This window comes from Sinohyriopsis cumingii, chromosome 13 (assembly GCF_028554795.1).
Source record: "Sinohyriopsis cumingii isolate HCF-2022 chromosome 13, ASM2855479v2, whole genome shotgun sequence".
Classification (NCBI taxonomy): Eukaryota; Metazoa; Mollusca; class Bivalvia; order Unionida; family Unionidae; genus Sinohyriopsis; species Sinohyriopsis cumingii.
In genome coordinates this window covers 21,416,225-21,440,156 of record NC_142973.1, presented here as the reverse complement: position 1 = coordinate 21,440,156, position 23,932 = coordinate 21,416,225, and the positions used below count along the sequence as shown (strand labels likewise).

Sequence of the window (23,932 nt, the reverse complement as noted above, 5' to 3'; positions counted from 1 at the left end):
CGACTGTATTAACATGTACCTAGCCAACAGAGATTATTTGTGACGAGGTAACATGACTAACATGATATGCACGGGTATTCTACCCTGACTTGTACTCACTTCTATGGGTTTAAGTAAGACCAATTTCTAAAACCACACTGGTCGTTTTTGGATCACGTCAAGGAGTATACACTCTCCATTGTTCTCCAGCCATAGGGGTAAGTGTTAAATTTACATTTTTATTTGATATGCGAAGCTTATTCGGTTTGTAATGTCTTATCACGTAATAATGTATTTATTACAACGCAGATTTAAAGTATTATCATATATCTAGAGATTATACAGAAACTATTATTATGTCCAATTTGGTTTTATTGTAGCTGACTGTGTTTGTAGCTGACTGTGTTTGAAGCTGATTCTGACTGTTATTGTAGCTGACTGTTGTAACTGTCGCTGTGATTGTGTCTATGAAGTGTGATTGTCAATGTGACTGAATATGACTAGAGCGGTCTGAAGCTGTCCGAAGCCATCTAAAGTTGCTTAGAGCTATCTGGAGTTTCCAGAACATCTAATGCTACGTGCTGTTGATACATATGTATGTATGTACGTATGTCTGTGCCACGGACGTAGATGTAGCAAAATTGAAAAAGTGCTGTATGCTGTCTGTACATGTAACGTATGACTGTACTCGTGGATTCATAAAGGGTGCGAGCAGTCGATAAGAGTGTGGACCAACCCAAGGAATTGTGCGACTGTACAAGGGGTCTAGAAGTATAAGTTTTGGATCAATTGTTGTTCCATTGCATTTTTTTATGTCCATAAGATTATTTTGAATCTTCGTTATGTTCGTAAGATTATTTTGAATCTTAGTTGTGTTCTTAAGATTATTTTGAATCTTAATAGAATTCATATTCAAGATTATGTGAATCTTTTATTGTGTAAAATACAGTTTGAAGCGTATGTGCAGTCCATGAGGTTTCTTGGATCTGTACTTCATTTTGATTTAATATTTTTGGTCTATTTTCGATGTATGAATGTTGTGTAGAGTGATTTGAGTAAATCATATGTTGAGAGCGTGAGAGATTCATTGTATTTTTACATCATATATTTATCTTTATTAATTCATTCATAAATTTCCATCTTTCTCACACTGTGTTTGTCTTATTCATTTAGTCCAAAGACCCACTCGGTTTTTATTCTGCAACAAATATGTGTTTGAAATAATATCCTTGTGGGCACTGCCTGAAAAAAAGCTTCAACAAGGCTTGATGCTGAATGTGAACAGAGGAACCTTTTTTAAAAATGAGTTTGTACTATTTTAACTATTAAAATACATATGCCTTAAATTAATTGTTCTTCTTTCTGTGTGATATCTCAATGCAAACAAATGTCAGCTTTGAGAGAAAACATTGGCTAAAATTATATACAATGTTTGTAGTGATGTCTAGCACTGGGGCATCATGCCGCAGACATGTATATGATGTCCCACCCAGTCACATTATCCTGAGACCAGACCGACCAGTCCTAACATTAACCTCTTAATGCTGAGTGCCAAGTGAGGCAGCTGTTATTACCATTTTTGTAAGTCTCTGGTATGACTAACCATTAGGCCACTGGATCGGTTGGTTAGGGTCATGTAAACGTTTGCATTAACGTTATGGTTAAAGGTTGTAATTTACTTCTATTTTCTAAATCTCTGCAAGACACATGGTACTAATTGTACGGAAATATGGGAGCCAGTATGGAAATGGGGACAAGATAAAATATAGTATATATGGGTTTAGCTGGCCAGGATTGGTTGATAATGAAAGATAGATTTTAGTAAAAAGAATCTTTTGAGACCTTTCCTATATGTAGCTGCAAAAATATAGACATATTTTTATAGATGGAATTTCAGTCCTTTAACAGTCTTGAGTTTGGGACACTCATTACTGAAATTAGCACCTGACTTTTTGGTGGGGAATTGAAAGCACATGGTCAAATACATGTATATCCAGAAAATGCTGCAGCTCATATCCTTTTTTCTACACAGAAGCTGTAATCCAGGATGCATCTGTACTGATACTTATAGGTTTGATCATGCGCACTCAGAAATTTAAAGTTACTGAATATGTAATATCGTGGTGTTTGCATAGGTTAACAATAGCAGCTGAATTAGTACCATGAATCCTTCATGGATTATGTTCATGCCATGTTTGAATTATCATTATGGTTGTTGTTGTTGTTGAGTTTAATTATAGTGGCGTGCGCACAATTGTGCATGTGCCACTTTTTTCTGACTGCACCGCAGCCTGCTAGTTGTTCCTGGGGAAGGGGATGGTGCCAAATCCCCTAGGCTTTTATGGATTCAAGGAACCCTGATAGTTTGGCCTCAATCTGTGGGTCCATAAAGGTCCCTTACAGTTGAATGGTTGGCTGTCATTAATGGGAAGGAGAGCTCGGGAACGGTCCTGCTTGCTTTACATCGCTGGTTTCTTGTTGCATTTGCCTGGTGTTTCTTGCGATTTTTTTTGGTTGATTTTTTTTTAATTTTTGTTTTTCTTCTTCAAAATGTTCTATTATGGTAGAATATTCATCCTGCATTACAATTTCTCAGACTTTTGATATTGGGGTCAAGGTCACATGTCTTAAAGCAATGGTTTAATTGTAGGCTTGATATGCAAGTACAAGTCTTCTTGCTTAAATGTAACAGTGGAGTTATACTAGCCCACTTAAAATTGATGAACTGGCCCAGAGCTTTTCATCTGGTACTGTGTTTTTGGGAATGTAATATCGATAACCAGAGTTGAGATTTCCTTGGCAGCTATGTTAAGTATGTGTCTATCCATTACATTTCGGGATTTGTCTAACTCTCATGGCTGTTAATGCCATGGAAAATGTGTTCCATTTGATCTGAGAGCAGAGTTTGGTGCTCAGGGGTAAAAGTTAAGATGTAAATGGGGAAGAGTTTTGATAAATTAAGCCATATACTAAGCAGCCTAGCTAATCCTTTAAATCCTGCAGCATGTGCACCTGAGTATGATTAATGTGATGTAGTTGGCCTAAGTTTTGATCTTGAAGCAAGATTTTCTTTGGTTTGCAGACAGAGTTGTTTTATTTGAATATAAAAGTAAAAGAAGTGAACTTTTTTGGATCTGACTTCACTGCATCTTCATTTGAAACCTACATTTACTCCTAGAACATCATGCAATATATGGTCATCATATGATCTTGATTGTGTTCATGTTACAAGGAAGAGGCCATATTACCCCAAAAATGTGACCTTTGACTTTTTATCTTGCCTCCTCCATGGTTAGCATCTGACCCCTTTGTTATCATCTACACATTCTCCTAAACACACCAAACATGATCACTCTTCCTCAGTCAGTGTAGATAAAGTTCAGGTTACATGTACAAAGAAAACAGTGACAGATGGATGGAATGACCGGTAGATGCACTTAGGATATGAGCTTTTGCAGATATGATAAATGTAATTTCAGCTTCAGAATATACCAATTTTGATGGCTTGTTATGTCCCTGTACCACCAGCACACACAACCCCACACTCTCATGTTGACCAAGTGGACCATGACTGTGTTACATCTCTTGTCTTCCAGCATTTATATGTACTACATATTTAAAATATATGAAAATGTCACTGTAATTAAAATGTTTGTAGGCTTGAGCTTTCACATCACCCCCACACCCAACCACCATCCTCCAGACCTGGGAGAGTGTATCAGAAATAATATTTGTCTTGCATATAGCAATTGTGTAGACAAGATATGTGAATTTTAACTCTGCAGTTTTCATGTATTCACAGACGGTTTGACAAATGGGCAGTTGGAGGAAAAAAAGGACAAATGGGTTACAGTATCCTTGATCCTAAAGCAGGCAGATAATCAGTCTTGAATATTTTTCATTACTGTTATTTTTCATTCATTAATTAATTTCAGACTTCATAGTTTGTTTATATTCAGTTTGTGCCATTACTGAATTAATACTATCGAGGTCCTTGTCCATTACATATTTAATTAATGCAAGTACCTCACAGAATGTTTATAGCTGTTTTCAGTTTAACTGTGTTGCTTTTTTATTTTACCTCATATTATTGAAAGTCATGCTTTTGCTGATGGGAACTTGCCAAAAATAAAATTATAGTGCTTCCCCACCTCCCCAGTTGCTGTAAAAAGACTTTGAATGGACCAATTAATTTGGTACCCTTTCTGTCCGCCAAACTAATTATTGTAAAAATGATATATAAGATATATAAATAATGATCAGATGTGAAATGTTTGTCAGTCAGAATAATTCAGTTAGTAATTTCAGTTATCAACTGCCTATAGTAAAGGTGATTAGTATTAATCTGAACTTGGTTTCTGCTTGTCTAGAAAAATTGTAATCTAAGCTTTTTCTTTGAAATGTGCAGGCATAGTAAAGTTTGCTTGTGCTAGTTGTTCTCTTATTCAAGTTTTATTTCTAGGAAAATAAATTCTATTTAACAATGTTCCAAAAGTCAACAAGTGCATCAGTGAACATGTAATGAAATTTAGACCAATGCCAGTAATACATTTTAATCCTTTCTAATGTTTCAGTGGAGAGTAAATTTCAAAACAGAGAGTATGCTAGTATCACTGAGTTTGTGATAGACTTTCGGCTGATGTTGGAGAACTGTTACAGGTACAATGGCCCTGACCACTACATATCCAGAAGAGGGCAAAAGTTTGAGACTATGCTGGAACAAAAACTGGCCCTTCTTTCTAGGTATGAATTTTCTGACCTTTTCATTGCTCTCTACCAGTATATGCCTGTCTGTCTGTAAATCCTAAATCCATGTTTGCATACTGCTGAGACCAATTGATCCTCCTTGTGCATCTATGTGTGTGTTTGTGCATGTAAGTACATTAAATAAACCAGGGTTAATTGTAATAATTTGTCATTGATTACTGAAAACAGACTGATAATATGCTTTGCTTTGAGTGGTGTGCAAGATATCCATGAAGGTATCTTCTGATAAAACATGAACTTATGTTGATGTACCCTGAAAATTGTTCCATTTTGATGGCTGCAATGAGTCTGAAATGCTGGACCATGTCAGACTTCAGAATGTCTTTAATGTGGAACTAATTGATAGTCAATAAAACAGCAAGTTGCTGATTTCCAGCAACACTTAAATATTGACATTGGACTACATGTACATTACCTCATCAATCACAGCCAGGTTCTTAATCATTATTCATCCCATTTGACCATATTATCTGTTGAAGTGTTTTACCTACCAGAAACATGATCACCACATATCTGTCAGAGGTGTTATGTATATCTGTATTATGTGTATTATCATTCGTGATTATAATTTGTAAGGGTTATTTAGTTAATGACATTTTAAGTACTAATTTCCTTTATGAATGAGTTTGTATTCTTAGGAGATGAGTCATGTATCAAGTGCTCAGATTCATTCATAAGTTCCAGTGTTGAATCCAGGTAAACATCACATGCTATGAATGGAGGTCATGAGTTTTATAAAAAGGATAAACTGACCTAATGCTTGATTAGCTAGTGTAACCCATGTGACCCTTGTTTACCTGTTTGATGTGCAATGTGAATGAGTCATTGGACCATCTTTATGTTTTAGTAATTATGACTTAGCATTTTATATAAGAGAATTATTGCATAGAATTAAACATTCTTTCTGGTGTCACAAGTCACGGAAGAGTTATATTAAGAAGAATTCATTTATCTTATGATCATTCATTGGAATTTTAGTGCTCAAACTATTCAGTTTAATTGAAATAATAGCTGTATGTAATTACTGTGAATTCATTTAAGGACATTATGATTTATAGCATAGCAGAAATGCTGTTAATTCATTGTTATGAATTGAAGGTCATAAACTAAGTAACAGAAATAAGTAAAACCACAAGGTTTGTAAAACTTAACAAACAATTCAATTATGAGTTATAAAATGAAAATATAAGAGTAACTTACAGCATGATGAATTAAGTCCCAAATAATCCTAACAGGCTCTACTAAGTCCAAAAGAATCAAATGTTCTGAATGAATTCCAGATCCTCAAATGTACTGGTCTGCCAACAGTCCTGATTATCAAAATGGTATTGTTGAGAACTCCTTTCTAGTTCAATGAGCACTTTGTAATTCCAGCAAATAATCTAAACAAATGTCTCCTCTCAGATTATATCTAAATACAACAGTACACACATCTGTAGTCTGATTTTGACACAAGAACATTGTGATAAGAATCCAAAATAGGAATGAATTTCTCAGTTCATCATTATATACATCTCCATGAGAATATTACAACTTGCTGTGTCATAATATATCCACATGACAGATCTTACTACTCAATCTGATATTTCACAATACTTATTCATGTGACTTACATTGCAGTTCTCAACCACCTGACTTTAACTAGCCAACCATAATTAACTCCAAAATCATAAATAGGTTTATTATTAGAAACTTAACATCTGTTTATAGATCCTATGCAGATATGTGTGCCAGTCATTTAAAAATATAGGCATACATAACATCATTTAAAAACATTCTGGGATTATAGTGATTCTTCTGTTCTATGGATACATCAATATGTTACTGACCATCATTTGGATTACCTTTGGAACTCATTTGGATTACCTTTGGAACTCATTTGGATTACATGATAAACTATTTAGGACTTTATGATTTTATTCACCATACCATATTGTAGTTTTACTTTTTTCCTTTGTATTTTGGGAAATAAATTATATTTTTCAATTATGCAAAACTGGTTGCTTTTGCTCTTTCTTGGGACTTTTTTGAAGACTGTTGAGTTGTAACAGAGCAAATCAGTCCATCCCAGACGTTGGCAGAAACATAGTTATGGATCATGTTGCACAGGGAAAATCCTGTGTGCGAATTGTCAGTACCACTACTCTTACTCCTTTTTTTATCTAAAGATAACTACAACTTGTAAAAATTGTACTTCACATACATATAATTGTAGAATGTCTCATGGAAGATTGGTCAGTTGACCAGATGAGTTTCTCTTTAAATAAAGTCATTATTATGACAATTACTCCAGAAGCAAGAGAAGGAAATACCAAAGATATAACATGAGAAGGCCAGAATGTTTGTGGAAGGTATAACTCCATTTAACACTACCAACAAATTCACATAAATGTGGCTTGGGTGGAGAAGAAACCTTCCACAAATTCTGTCTATACCCAGACGTATTACCTGGCAACAGGGTATGATCATCCTAAACTCTTAATAGCAGCCATATAACTGTAAAGGAAGCAGATAATGAATGTAACAGTATGATAAATAAGGAACCTAATATTATTCATGGAAAAATGGTTAAGTCAAGTCCACAAAAAGAAGCAAATTACCAATCCATGTGGTAATGCCAGCACAAAACTGAACAAAGAGCAAATTAAAGAATCACTTAGACTTCTTAAAGAATCTAACTATACTGTCAAGCTCTTCAATAAATTTGGAAGTCTAGACAGTACAGAAGCTGTAGAGCTCAAGATAGCACCCCACTGAAACCTTGACACGTTAATTCATTGGAATTTCCAAGATTTAAAGGCAAATGTTTATGATCAAATAGGTCTGCAGCCTAAAAAATATGACCTAATAGATGCCTACTGGATGAGACCTTTTTTAACAAAAAAACAATGGAGTTGCTCTAACAAATTTCCAACTTAAAACAGCTTTGCAAGAAATACTGACAAGTCCATCATCATAAATAATCCTGCAAAGCCAGAATAATTTCAGTACTGCATTACAGTTGGTAGACATTTGTATGTCCAAACATAAAGCTTGTACACTTTGCATAACAAAACATACGGCAACAAAACGTGAGCATCAATTTTCTCCAGCGCATGTCCCTGATACAATTGTGCATAAAGGGAAATACTGATTACAGTATACATACATTTATAGAACTTAACTTTAAATTGGCACTATACAGCCAGAATAGTGCTGACTTGCCATTAATTACTGCATACAAAACACACTTTTATTGTATTGTATTCTAAGGGATGGCACTGACATTAATAAAGTTGTCACCAACAAAATCACCAACCTCAATATTTTGTTGCCATTATCATAATACAGTATTACCCATTTATTTAATCTCGATTACCAAGGTAATATTGTCGACTTAGGCAGATCTTGAGATTATTGTGTAGAGGACTACACAAATGTTCACATAGAGTGAACTTTATAAGAGGTAACCTGTCCTCATTGAGTGGGAGTGACACAGAGTGTGTATTGACAATTTACAACTGTAGAAGAATCCATAATGCGCAAAGTACTGTAATGTGTATGAAAAATCCATCAATTTGAGTATATATCATTCACATCCTGTTAGAAAACACAAATAACTCGTATGTGAAAAAAAAGTTAGTCCTTGTTTGATCAATCTAACATTGTCAACAAACACCTGTCACTAAATATATTCATTTTTGTCAGTAGCACATGGCTTTATAGTTGTTTACATGTTACATGTTCATCATCTTCACTAGCCAATGTTCTGATAACCATATCTACACCTTGGTGGATTGAACAGCTATATTGGTGCTTTGTCCTAGCGACATCTATTGGATTTCATGCGTTGCCTCCCTTAGAATGTAATGCCAACTAACCAATAGCTTGGTGCATTGTACTTCGGCCAAAAACGATGGTGGCAATTGACGTAAAAAGGATATTTTGTAAGTTTAACATTGAAAGTATGACTGTGTACAAGAGCAAAGCCATTACAGATGTATTTGAGTGAAAGGTATTTGTGCAAACATGGACTGGCACTGGAAAATTGTTTATTTATCAGTCCATTCAAGTTGTGTGCTCCCCTTGTCTTGATCACATATGATCAAATTTGAACAACTTAATTTTCATTGGATGCAGTGGCTTGCTGCCGCATCCAATGAAATTCACAGACCCGAAGCATGATATGCCAAGGTGTAGATAGGGTTATCAGAACCTTGGCTAGCAAAGATGCATGTACATGGCCTAGAATTTGGTCAGCTGGAGACAGCTATCATCTTGCTGAGGCTACCAAGGGGATGAAGCTGTTAATAGGGAAATGAAAACACATGAACAAATAAAAATGTTTAACAAACATCTTTGCAACCAGATATATATGGTTGCATAAGATTTGAATTTTAATTTGCTTTGTAAGCACCTTTGGTAATGCTCATATGCAGAAACTTTCATGGCACAATAAAAGTGTTCCAGTCACTTTGGAAAGGGCAACAATCAATTAGATTCCATTGCTTTTATTTAAATTTGTTGCTGACTTCCTTTGATGAAAGGTATTTTCTTCTTATTAAAGATTGTAGTTGCTTGTTTTGATGAAGGTGCATATGTTATTGAAGTCACCGCTAAATGCAAGCTTTTGAGGACCAAACAGATGCCATTTTGTTGTTGTAGCGTTTGACGCTATTTTTCAGCATAAGATATGCTATACATGGCGGCCAGTACATTTTCTAAATGGTGGAGGAAGAACCCGGGAAAACCCCAGAAAGAACCACCGACCCATAAGAAGCTAATAGCAAGCTTTCTCACATACCCACATTGGCCAAACCTGAGACTCGAACACATACATACAGAGGTGAGGATGGCAATGATCCGTAACAATGAGCACTTGGCCACTTGGGGCCCTGCCAGTTTGTTATTGTATCAGTAGTATCAAGCAATTGTAGGACATTGATTGAGACTGATTTTTTTTCTTCTTCTTTCTTATGCTTAGTATTTATACAGAACAATTGCTGCTTCTTTGAAGTTTCAGCAAAACTATATTTTTGGGGTACATTTTTTTAAAAAAAATTAAAAAATAAGGTCATTTGGTTGATTGTAGCTGTTCCTTTTCCTGCCATCAGAGGTTGATTATATTTAATCTGGTAGCATGACTATCTGAGGGTATCACAGCATACACTGCCCAGGCCAGGTGTCTGCATAAGTGGAGTATGATGTTAAAATGCGCTGTTAAGATGCATTTGTCAATATGAACAAAGAATTTGTTTATGTAACAACAGATAGATTCCAGTGCATGTTATATCCAATTTTGTGGCTTCCTTTCATGGTGCCTTTGAATTTTTCCACCCCAAACCCAAGATTGCGTATACAAGTTTAAACAGCCCCAAAAAAAGGTCACCAAAACAATCACCAGATGGCATATTTTGTCACCAATAAATAAAAACAGTTGCAATCTGTGACATATGTGAAGCCTATGTCCATTCCTGGTATACAGAAATGCTTTGAATTTGGGTTCATGGCTGTCATGTTAAGATTTTTCATTACCATTATTCAACGGTTGCTATAATTTTCAGCTAATTGTCACATTTGAATATTGGAATTAATATTTTTACAGAGATAGTGAAACAAGATATCAAATCTCAAGTCACCAGAATGTTTTACGTTGAAGATAGTTTCTGGATTCCATGTGTTTATTTGTTTGGTGATTGTGCAGCAAATTTAGATATTTTTACATTCTTGCTGTGTTTATCAAAGAATATTTACCTTTTAGCTATCACATTTAAATTATTCTTTAACATTTTTTTTTCTTTAGAGAGCTGCGAGCCAAAACAAGTATAGCAGCCACATCTGGTCATATGGAAGAGGATGTGAACATGGGTTTGTTTGAACTACTTTTTCTGTAACTTCTTCATTCATTTCAAATGGAAGAGAATCATTATTTTTGTAAATGGTGTAGAATTCAAAAAGAATTCTTCAGTCAGATTTTTATGTACAAGTTGCATGAAATTATACCATTATAGTTGAGCCTGCCTTGATAGTCATTGTGGTATTAATTGGGCAGACATTAATTTGGTTTTCTTCCTGTCCATATGTGGGGGGGGGGTGTAATGGAAACTTTGCTTTATTGCACAAAAACCATTTGACAGAGACAAATGAAATTTGGTGTACATATTTCTATACATATGCAGATCATCTGACAAGATCTTAACACCAATTGAATGGTTAAGAGATTTTAAAAAGTGTTTCTAACATGGATTTTGACTTTTTGGTGAAACTTTGTAGTACCTTGTGCAGAAACTGTTTGACCTTGGCAGGTGAGGTTCAGTATGCTTATTCATGTAGATATATATACGACTTGATTCAATTTTATGCTGTTTACATGCTTTTTGCAAGCTTTCTTTAGGTACTACATAATGTAGTAAGCAGAACCCTGTAGTAATAACAACTGACCAGTTGCTGTCCAGCAATCCATATCTGTCTATCCATAAACAGTTTGGTTTTTGCAAGATAACTTTGCTGAGAATTATTGAATTTAAACCAAATTTAATATATAGCTTTACACTGATATGACCTTGAAAGAGTTTGATTTTAATCCAGCTTTGTCTTAAGTGGAAGAGTTATGGTCCTTATTGCATGTTCTCCTGACTTTTTCCCCAGTTTCATGTCACCAAAAATTGTTGGATTTGTACCAGATTTAGTACTTAGATATATGTTGATGAGATCATGAAAGGATGTGATTTTCAGGATTTTATATGAGCATTTACATATCACCTAACTTTGCTTTAAGTATCATATCTTTACCAAGGTTTGCTTGATTTCAACCTTATTTGGCATGTAGGTTTTATTGGAATGAGTTTTTCCAGGATTTCATCATATCATTTACAGGAATTATACCCCAATAATGCTGATACTTTTTTGAATTTGCTTTCTTTGGCATAACTTTTTTAAACGAGGGATTGCAACCAAATTAGACAGGTCTTTATGTTGATGAGACTTAGATTGATATTGATTTCCAATATTCCACCACATTAACAGGATTTATGCCTCCTGTTTGCCCAGATTACCATCCTTCTAGCTTTCCTTTTTTGGTGCATAACTTTACCAATGATTCTTGAAATTCATGGTCACTAATTGCTCTTTCTCTTAACTTTGTTTCCCAACACAAATTCATCAGTTTAAGGCAGCATAGCAGGACCTCCCTTTTTCTTTGCACCATGAAATTCACCAAATTAAAAATTTGGAGCCTCTTTTCATCCATAGGAGCCATTTTATGCCATAATGCAGGGACTTTTAAATATGTGCATAATATTATATCGGCCCTATTTTTAATCTATATAAACATGACAATAAAACAGTTTTTACATGTTTTTATTACATTTCACAGCACAAGAATAATTATTAATAAATATAACAGTACCATTTTATGGACATGAAGTTCATTGTATAGCATATGAAGAATAAGAATGTTTATAACTGATAATACAAAATACTGCTTATCCTTTATGAACAATGTCACTGACAATTCATTGTATCATTTATATCTACCTCATTTTTTTCACAGACCATTTCTTAAATGCCCTCCTGAAATCAAAATTCTCAACACTGGGCCCATCATTAGAAATTCTCATTAGATTTTTCAGAGTAGATATACTCTTTGTTTTTCAGAGCTAGATTAGCCATATTCTTTGTGCTTGATACAGACTTGTTTTATAAAGTAAAGTTTTCATTTTTCATGGATATAAGTGATTCTGGCCTTTTACAGTGGACGGCTGACATCCTTGTAACAATATCCTGTGTTGCTCAGTTAAGTTCAGACCACAAAAACATAAAAAGTAAATAATCCCTAAAACACTAACCAGTCCCAAGTGTGTCTCACACTCACTGTTTGCAATAAACATAAATTAACAACACGTGCAAATGACACTGAATCTTTTTGCAAACCTGTTCAGAAATAGGGTATATCACCCGGTCATTCGTTATTTCCTACTTTTCACATTTAATTCTTCTCAGAGCCAAATGACATCTTGCACTTAGCTGCAATCATGTTCGAATAATGTCTTATTCATCATCTACCGACATGATCCACTGACTGTCACAGATAGTGAAAACAGGTATTAAGTGGCCCAAGTTGATTATATCATTGAAAAATAAAAAATTTACTATATAAAAATTTGTCACCAGCAACTTTTTCCAGTCAGTAAAAAAGATAGCGCCAATTACAAAATTCTTTTGCATTTGGCGACAAATCTGAAACCTAGCCGAGGCCCAGCATAGCATATTTTACGGAATGGAGCCCTTAGCAATGCACCCATTGCCGATAGCTCTGGTTTGCAGATTTTTGAAACTTTTCTGTAGTGGAGGAGGTTTGAGGGCACATGTTTCACTGTTGCAAACACAGATCTAGTTTTATATCTGCACCTTGTAAATACTGACATCTATATATAACAAGCACAACCTTGTTGGCTAAGGATTTTTAAGTCCCACCACAACAGTGGTTTGGATATCTGGTTTTACACTAATCCCTCCATCAGTCTATAACATCTTGGTTCAGTTTTATGTTCAGGGGATTTCAGGCACTTTAATTGTGGGGCATCTGTGTTCCATGAACATATTTCTGGGTCAGAAGGGATGGTGAGACTGATTGAACGTTCATGTCTTTTCATGCATATGTTGGTGTATGCCCAGTTTTGACTAGCCGGCTGGCAGCAATAGCTTTGTCCTATATTTTTTCACTGGTAACATCCGCAGCAACAATATTAAGAACCTGTGTTGTAGATTTATGTTAAGGATGTCGGCTTGTGCAAAATCAAAACTTCCTTAAATTAAAATATCATTAATATGATGTCATTTGTTACTTGAGTGGCACTTATTACCACTGGGTGATACCTTGGCCAATGTGGTTGTGTGAGAAAGCATGCCAGTAACTTCCCTTGTGTCAGTGGTTCTTACTGGGGTTTTCCTGGTTTCTTCCTCCAACAGTTATACTGGTTGCCATATATAGCATATCATGCACTGACAAAAATGGCATTAAACCCAAAACAGCAACAACAAAAGGATGAGATTGGATGCAAATTAATATGGTTGTGACTTCTTTTGCCTATTAAATAATGAACAAATAAATAATTATTCAGTATCAGTAATTGTAACAAAGGTCCTTGATAGAAAATGATAAAGTCAGCAAAAACTATGCTACACCAATCTTCATTAATTTTTGACTCTGCGACAGTTAGCCACACATGCTTACTTTTGCAGAAAATGAATGTGATGTCATAAACTATCATAATGAAAATTTGATTAACCAAAATTTACTTTTTTCAGTATTGGTATCTGTTAAGAATAGTCTTTATGGGCAATTATTCACAGGGATTCTTGGCTCCATACTTTTCTATGTAATCACTTTTACATGGGGATAGATATTCTTCTAAGAGAATCACAAGAAAATGCATACCTACCTATTGAATTTTAAGTGATTGTTTGAACCATTGCTTATGTCAGAGTATCACTTTTTCAGAAAGTTAAATACTCTGACATTTCACAATCCATAAAGAGCTTTGTAAGTCAAATGAAGTGAATTTACAATATAGAACAGTCTGCACATAAAAAGTCTCATTCTGTGAAACACTTTGTAAGTCAAATGAAGTGAATTTACAATATAGAACAGTCTGCACATAAAAAGTCTCATTCTGTGAAACACTTTTGCACTATCAAAGAAAGACATAAAATTGGAAGAAATTATAGAAAGTTTGAGATAGTAGAGGCAAAATTTTAGAATTTTGTGTGGTCTCTCCCCTTCCTCAATGTTGGGACTGCATTGCAGTGTTGGAACATGAAATTTTGATAGCTGAGAACTGAGGATACAGTTATTGGTGGAGGTATTCTGTTTTTGAATTGTAGAATTGTCCCTGACTAGAAAATGTCCCAGTACAATGCGTATCTTATCACACTAGTATGGTAGTGAATCTCATTATTTTGTGTGAATTTAATTTAAAAAGTTGCTACTTAATTAATCCAACCTGATTATTGTTTATGAGTGATTTTTTTTTACATTTGTGAAAAATGCACTATTGGTGATTGTGTTATATCTTTCTTAGAACCTACCCTTATTATATGTCGGGCTTGTCTATAATATGGTAAACTTTTATGGCTTCCATAAACATCATTACAGAGGAATCATTGTTCACATAAGGTAAAGTACATGTAGCATCTAAAAAGTTTTCCTTTCTGACTTCCAGGTTTGAGAAGAAGGTCCAGAGCTGTTGTTGCTCATGATTCAACAGCTTTACTCAATATGCTGCGGGAGGAGGAAGCTCAGAGAGAGCGAGAGTCACGTCGTCAGCAGATCCAGGTGCGGAAAGCAGAGAAGGAAGCATATTTGCAGGAGCTACTAGAATGGGAGGAAAAACAACTGTTCCAAGGAAAACTGAAAGAGCAGATGAAAGCAATGTGGGAGGTTGGTTGATGTAAAAAAATTGTGTGAACGATTAAGATTTTAACTGCAGTTTTAATTTTAGCTTGGTTTCAGAAAATAAAAGAGTATTGTCATTTGCCTAATGAAATTTAAAACTGAAAAGAAATATTTCATCATGTTTGAGGGAAATTGTTATGTATTTTTACTATGCCCCCACCATGAATTTTGCAGGGGAATAAAGTGTTAGGCTTTTCCTGTATGCATATTATATAATCTGTATATCCAGCAATTGTTGTGTGTATGCATGCTTCAAAATCTTTCCATCAGATGTCTTGAAACTTGGCAATGACATGGAGTCAGCATATTTATATTATTCTGTCACCATGTTCTGCCATGTTTTTCCACATTTATGTTCCATTTGGTGTTAAAGGTATATACTATACGTATATATGAAAATTCTTGTTTGTGCAGTTAATCTCACAACTTTTGATGAATTGCCCATAAACTTGGCAGACATGTTTTAAATGAAGGCACCATGCAGTTACACAAGATCACAGACAGTCTTAAGCACAACTGTTTTATGTATTGCATGATAAATTGTGTTGATGCATTTTTATGAAAGAGACAAATATGCATTAAAAATGATGGTTCTCTTGCAGATTCCTCAGATAAGTCTTTTCTTGTTTTTGTGCCAAACTCCTCTGAACCTTGGTGAGATTCCTCACTTTGAACTGGAGCGCTGTTTCATGATGCCAAGAGAAAGTTCAACCATGCAGCAGATCATGACTTCCCTACTTAGTACACCATTCCAGAGAACAAGGTACTGCAATCATTTATTTTGTTTTTGTGTCAGGTTGGGAAGTTTGAGCCTGGGTATCACCTGAATAATGGTGTCACTGTCATGGTTAAGATAAGATACAGTTAAGTTTTTGATGTACAGGAATGGTACATTACAGCACAGCCAGACATAATGTTCCAGAAACCCATGTTTTACCAAGCAGATTATTAATGAATTGCTACTACATGTTTCAGAATTATTTTTACTCATTTGCTGAGAAATTCATATGTGAAAAGTTAATTTTCAGTTCAGTTAATTTACAGACAAAAAGGTTGCATAAGTAGAGGGGATAATTGATTTATATGTGTGTCAAAATAGTTCATTAATTTACATGTTGTCATAACATAACACCAGTTATGTAGGATCTCATTAGCACATCTAGTCCCCCAGTTTTGAGTGTATTGCCAGGAAACTTGGTAAATAGTATAGTTGTACCTTGTAGATGTACATAGTTTGTCAGCACATAAAGTCTTAAGAAATTTGGGAAATGGATAGAATTGAAATTGCATTCAATTACAGCTTGTCACTTCTAACTTGGTTTTAAAACTGCCTGTATGGTCACCTTGTCTTAATAACCAATCCATTTTTTACCCTGGCATATTTCTCACATAAAGTTAATTTATATAACAGTAACCTGTATTTTGTTATCAGCAGCTTGGGTTTTCCTAATCAGGTAATGGTTTCTCACTGCTTTTAGCATCACTTTAGCATATAGACAGTGGCCACTCTGTATGCAAATTAAGCTTTCTGATTCATGAGGAAGATATTGTTTAGATAAAATCTTATTATGTGAATCAATGTGTAAATATCTCTTTTCTTGCTTGTGCGTGCCATAATCCAGTCACACTGTCAGTATAACTCAGATGTGTCAATATGTAGAATTTATAGGTGAATTGAAGCAATTCATTTGCTGGATTGTGGAAAAAGTAGTCCTATTGTCATGGCAGAAATATGAGTTGCCTTTTATGGCAATGTGTCCTGTATAATTTTGTTTCATTTGCATTTAATGTAAAGATCTTTCTGATTAGAAAACAATCTTTGATGAGCGATACATTTTGTATCCCTTTTCAAATAGGTCAAGGTTCATTCAATATATACAGTTTTCTCTAATGGCAGGCAAAGTTTCAGTTCATGTATCACTAGCAATAGCCACATTAAGTTTTGCTTCATTTCCTATTCATCACAAAGCTTTAATATAAGCCAACAGCCTTTTGATACAGGCAAGTTTAGCAACTTGTTACTCCATATTTTGATTTTGAAAGTGAGAACAGTTTTTTCTAAGCTTGATTATCCATTAAGCTGGCTACAAGAAAGAGTCAGTCTTTTTCACTGTCATTTGTAAGCTATCATTTAGTAGTGAAATTAGATTTTTTTGTTATGGTGCATGTTGCCATCATATTAATGCTCAACATTTCCCTCCAGTTTATTGTATAAATATTGATTATCATTAAGACAAGAGACATGGGTGTATATGGTAGTTTTAGTTGAAAGGATTTTAAGCAGTCAGATATGGTAATGTTAGAAACAAATACTACCTAGTTCACATTTGATACTGTAAAAGATTCTGACCCATATGGGTTGGAGTCTGTATTTTGTCTTAACTGTTGTTTCTATAAACTATTGCCCTGGTGTAAAGCTACCAATTTGTTCTCTGTAAAGGGCAGTTGTCTTGAGCCCTAGCTTGGGTGAACATTAAAAATTGGCTGGGAATATACTTTGTGTTGGATGCTGTTGTTTGCAACTTTTGTACCCTGTAACATTGTAACAAAAGAAGCTACGGTATGATTTAAATTTATAGGATAGATTAAAGTCAGATTAATGATAGAATTTGATGCATGTTATTTGTTCAGAAATGAAGTTTGAATGGTGAATCAGCATACTGACTTAACTGTGTAGAAAGACCAGATTGGCCATTTCCCATAGGTATCTGCTATTGGCAGTTTTGACTGTACATTAGGAATCATCTCCCAGTATTTTAGCAGAATTTGACCTTAATGTGCACTGTGATATGATATGTACCATTAGGTATGGTTATGGCTTGGGCAATCAGGTATTGTTTTGACATGTATCATTAGGAATGGTTAGGACATGTATCATTAGGTATGGTTGACATGTACTATTAGGTAGGGTTATAACATATATGACATTTAGTTTGATTATGACATGCATCACCGGGTATGGTTGTAACATGTACCATTAGGTATGGTTATGACATGTACCATTAGGTGTGATTTTACATATTTAGCACAAATAGAACTTGATAATTGATTTTCTTTCTTATGGAAGTCTTCAACTTCACAGAGTTGGTGTAATGAATTCAAACCACATTTTATATAGATGCATGATTTCCATCATAAATATCCAGTTGAACTTTTATTTCAAAACCTTTATTATCCAATATATTGGGTGTAAGTCAGTTGACCTAGATCCATGATTCTGAATTACCTTTCTGACCTCCATGACATAGGTTGTATTGTTTTTATCTTAAAGATTAAAGATACTAATGCTTTCTATCCGTATAAGCAAAGTGTGCAACTCTGTCACACCAACTTGAATAGAGACCACTCCAGTGGCCTAGTGGTTAGAGCATTCATCTCGGATGCAGGAGGTTGTGGGTTTGATCCCCTGCCGAGTAATACCAGAGACTTAACAAAAATGGTACTAACAGCTGCCTCGCTTGGCGCTCAGCATTAAGAGGTTGGTGTTAGGACTGGTTGGCTTGGTGTCAGGATAATGTGACTTGGTGGGACATCATGCTACATGTCTGCGGCATGATGCCTCAGTGCTGGACATAACTATAAACTGTCACAGTGCAGACATTGTAGCGATATGACTGAAAAATTGTTAAAAATCCAAATCACACACACACACACTTTCTATTGCTGTAGGTTGGTAAGTTATCCTTGGAATGTTACTTAGGTTGTGAAACATAAAGTTAAAACATGTCAACATTTCATAACAAAACATTGTGGTTCTGGAGCAAATGATTTTCATGCAAAGTTTTTTTTCTTTGTTAGATTGAACTTGAAGAACTTGATGCCCTACTATGTATGGGAAGAAAAATTGAGGACAAAATTGCAGCCATGGTACAAGCTTTTGGAGGACAGCAATGGAAATACACCAGAGGTTTGTAACTTAGATGTGTAATGGAAACTCTACTTAGTCATTGATATCTATGGTCTTAACAGATTTGATTCCAAACAAGCCGTTGGAAAATACAAATAAGCATTGATTAGCCACATGCATTCATAGATGTGGATTTTGTCCAGATGAATAATAAGAATGTGTGGGACAAAATTTGGGACAAGACAACATTCCATTGGTACAAATGAGTAAAATGTCTGGATAACTTGTATACATAAAATTGGCATTTGCTGTACACATAGTTAACATGTAGGCAATACTTAACAGTTGCATAGAAAATAAATAGAAAACTGTATACATGTTCATATGTGCAGATATTGATTCATTCTTCATGATAAGAATTTTTTGCTATATCAGTCATAAATGTCTGTGAAGCTTGTATGATTAATGAGCTGTCTTTTACAGATCACTTAGGGGCCCCGAGTGGCCGAGTGGTCTAAAGCGCTCACTGTTATGGATCACTGCCATCTCACCTCTGCGTCGGTTCGAGTCTCGGATTCGGCTAATGTGGTTATGTGAGAAAGCTTGCCAGTAGCTTCTCGTGGGTCGGTGGTTCTTTCCGGGGGTTTTCCGGGTTCTTCCTCCACCATTAATACTGGCCGGCATGTATAGCCTATCTTGTGCTGAAAAATGGCGTTAAGCCCTACAACAACAACAACAGATCACTTAACCTTTTATGTTTTTATAAAATCACTGTAACAAAGAGCATAACAAAGGGCAAGGTCTAAAAGAAAAACATTTTGCTTAATTTTAGTACTAGACCACATACCTTGACCAAAATAAAAGAAAAACTTTTTGCTTAATTTTAGTACTATACCACATACCTTGACCAAAGTTGGTAATAATACTAATAAGAAAACAATAGTTTCTGACCAAAGAACAAAGTTTTTAAGGGTCATTGGTTAGTTATCTTTAGAGTCACCCATGCCCTGCTGGTGTCATCATAGATTATTAAACATGAGGTGGGCACATAATATGCTCATCATAGTACTGTTACTAATTGTCAGATGACTTCATGTCAGTCATACTGGTTGGCTTACCAGCCTTTGCTGTATATCATGCATCATCCATTAACAAATGCCATTTTAAACTTCTTCTCAAAAACCACTAGACCAGTTTCTACCAGATTTAGTAGAGAGAATCCTGGCATGATTGGGTTTTAAATTTAAGCAAATAATGTTGATCCACCGTCTAATATGGCCACTATTACTAAAACCAGAACAAATCTTTAGACAACTTGAAAATTGCTTGAAAATAATCCTAGTGTGAAGGGCTTTTAGTTGTATATAATAAATAAATGATAGCTGTCAGTACTAAAAATAGAAAAATCATTATATGGTTTATTCACAAAAACTGCTCATCAGAGTTTGAACAAATTTGATTGAAAACATTACGGAATGAAGTGCTTTTCATTTTATACAAAATAATGCCACTTAGCTATCAAATATGCCCATTATTACTCAAAACGGCATTGCTTTTTATTTTGTACAAAATGATGCCACTCTGCTATCAAATATGCCCATTATTATTAAAAACAGCATTGCTTTTCATTTTTGTACAAAATGATGCTATTCAGCTATCAGATATGCCCATTATTACTGAAAGCAACAGAAACTTAAACAACTCCTTTTCAAGAACCACTTTATAGAATTTGCCTTAGTTTGATACAAAGCATCTTTGCATTAAGAACTCTCAGGTTTTTACAGATGACATCATATGGCCACCATTACTAAAAAATAGAAAAATTGTTAAGCAACTTTTTTTTCTTGAAAATTGTTTAACAGGTTTTTACTAAATTTGATAACATCCTGGCATTAAGTGCATTTTTTTACAATTACAAATGTTGTCAGTCTGGCTTCAAATATGCTGTTGTAACTAAAAAATAGCAAAACCTTTTAATAACTTCTTTTCAGAACTAGAATTTGACTAAGGTTGACAGATGATCTTGTCATGAAGGACTTTTAGATTTGCACAAGTAATGCTGATGTGCCATCAACTATGACAGCTGTTCAAAAGTCATTCAAACAGAATTTGACAAATCTGCATCAGGGACTTTCAGGTTTTTACAAATCACCATCAAATATGGCTGCCATTACTAAAAGTATAGGGGCCCCGAGTGGCCGAGTGGTCTAAAGCGCTGTCCGTTACGGATCACTGCCATCTCACCTCTGACTGCGTGGGTTCGAGTCTCGGATTCTGCCAATGTGGGTATGTGAGAAAGCTTGCCAGTAGCTTCTCGTGGGTTGGTGGTTCTTTCCGGGGTTTTCCTGGGTTCTTCCTCCACCATTGATACTGGCCGCCATGTATAGCCTATCGTGTGCTGAAAAATGGCGTTAAACCCTACAACAACAACAACAACAACTAAAAGTATAAAAGCCTCTAAATGACTTCTAAAAGAGTACACAGCAGAAACGGACCAAATGAGACTGAAAGCAGCATGGCATAAAGTACTTTGTACAAGTGATACTGTTCCACTTTTAAATATTGCTGCCATTACTTAAAGTGGAGAAACATACAGTTCACAAAAAATATTCAACAGATTTTTTTCCAGCTTGGACATCATGGTAGTTTGAAGGTCTTTCAGATTTTTACTTTTGATGCTGGTCCTGCATCAGATATATCCAATGTTACTAGAACCAAAAAAATGTTTAAACATCTTTTTCCAAAATCATTGCTCAACATAACTTAACCAAAATCTATTTTAAAAAAATCAGTCTGTGTGTGTCAGATTGAAATATCATAATTATAAGATCTCTGTATCATTTAGATTTGGCATGAATGTAGGTATGTAGGCTATAAGATTATGCCAGAGCTTTCTTGCCCTTTAAATAGAAACTTGCGTAAAATTACAGAAATAGAAAGTTTTGAAATTGAGAATGGGGTCAGGTTTTGTGCTAAGAATATTTCATCACATGGTTGAAATTGAGAATTGGGTCAGGTTTTGTGCTTAGAAAATTTCATCACTATGGGCAGTGGTATAAAGGCCTTTGCCATCAGATAAGGGTGAAGATACCCCAAAAATAGGAAAGTCTTGGATTGATTATTTTGATTACAACATCAGTGAAAGAAATTTGTACAGAAAGCATCTTTCTGACCCAGATTTGTTGGTCAACTGCTCTTGAATTTGGCAATGAGGACAATGTCAGCCATTTGAGCATCTCGTTTTTAACTTTTTTAACATTTGCTTCAAACTACATTTGCAACATTTAAAACTGTGTATGTATACTGATTTTCACAATGTTTTACATCAGAATATGCATGGTGCAGTGACCCAAGTAGGTGATTTAGTGCTGAGGCAGTTGGAATTAAATTTGTTGCACATGCACACACCACAGTAGCTGACTCAAGTTGATCTGATGGTGGTGTTCAAACCTGCTTCCTCTCATTCATGAATTCAGCACACTAACCACTGAGCAACCATTTTGCTTTTTATCTAACAGTTTATGTAATGATTTTAATTGCAGGTTGCCTACAAACTTGGTTTGGATGAAAAGTTCTTTCAAGTTGTTGGTAAGTTTTGAGTAGTGATTCTAATTGTCATAATTGTTACTTGTTTTTCTGAATAAAAATCAGCTCATTCTAGTATGAATTTAGATCCTGCATATATATAGTATGTCTTGCAGCAGTAACACCATTTAGGATGAAAACTTTAGATGCTGATTTATCATATAGTTGGTACCCTTTACTTATAGTATATGCACTTCAGTATTTTTATATATGCCATTATGTTAACTTATAATTTTCTGTGAATCTGATTGGCCCAAATAAGCCCAAATTTATGCAGTTTGTTCATTATTGATTGGCTTTGACCATGGGAATTTTCTTTGCTCCACCTTCTGTAATCTTCTAGCCACTACTGAAACTTGGTGAATACTCTTTTTCATTATTGATTGGCTGTGACCATGGGAATTTTCCTTGGCCCCACCTTCTGAACTCTTGGTAACATTGAAATTTGTTGCATAATTTCCAACTTTTGCTCAATACGGTTTGCAAAAATTGGACACTATTCAACTTTTGTTTCATAAATTTAATATTTGATCATCACCCATTTGAGATTGTGTATTGGGGTTCAATTATAGATCTGCATAACTGTCTAAGAAATTTGATTAATCCTTTGCTTTTGGGCTGTATGGATGGAAGAAAGATATGGAGTCACAAGAAATGTTATTAAAAAGTACATTGATTTTTGTAATACTGACAGTCCTTCATTGATCTATGCATGTATGTAAATATAGATACAGTGCGACCCTGCTATAATGCGCCCCGTGATAACGCAAATTTAGATATAATGTGGTTGTGGTATTGCTTCCAAAATTTCATATTTTCATTCGCACATGAAAAAAAAATATTCTTCAAAGTACATGAAATAGTGTATCAGAAATTATTATCATTTTGGGAAAGAGATCATGTATGAATTTGAATATAATATGATTGTGGCATGGTTCCTGAAATTTTTAATACATGTACGTGTATGTTTCTTGTACCCAGAAAAATATAATGTTTTTAAAGTATGAGAAATACCGCATATACTTGCGTATAAGCCCGTTCACATATAAGCCGACCCCCCAAACTGAATAGGTATAAACATTAAAAAGTGCATGACCCGCATATGAGCCGACTTACAACTCCAAGGCATCTTAAGATGCACGAGGTAAGTTCTAAATGCATTTATTTTATCTCGAGGTTGGTTTGCAGGATTAGAAAAAAGAAATGGTATAATCTTGTTTGAAAAGTAATTTAATTTTCTGTTTTCTTATTGTTTCTGCCTAATTTAGATTTGTGTATAATTTGATTGAATGATGACAAGAATATAGCAATCATGAGTT

At 34.8% G+C, this 23,932-nt stretch overlaps 1 protein-coding gene across 1 annotated transcript in view; it reads left to right on the top strand.

Annotated features, from left to right (window-relative positions):
- Nucleotides 1–23,932, top strand: part of LOC149785036 (uncharacterized) — a 72,222-nt gene that overhangs the window by 6,927 nt on the left and 41,363 nt on the right. The window contains exons 2-7 of the mRNA XM_089978742.1: nt 4,554–4,722; nt 10,529–10,593; nt 14,949–15,166; nt 15,784–15,944; nt 18,980–19,088; nt 22,571–22,616. Coding sequence (XP_089834868.1) covers nt 4,554–4,722; nt 10,529–10,593; nt 14,949–15,166; nt 15,784–15,944; nt 18,980–19,088; nt 22,571–22,616 — 768 coding nt within the window. The remainder of the gene's footprint in view (nt 1–4,553; nt 4,723–10,528; nt 10,594–14,948; nt 15,167–15,783; nt 15,945–18,979; nt 19,089–22,570; nt 22,617–23,932) is intronic.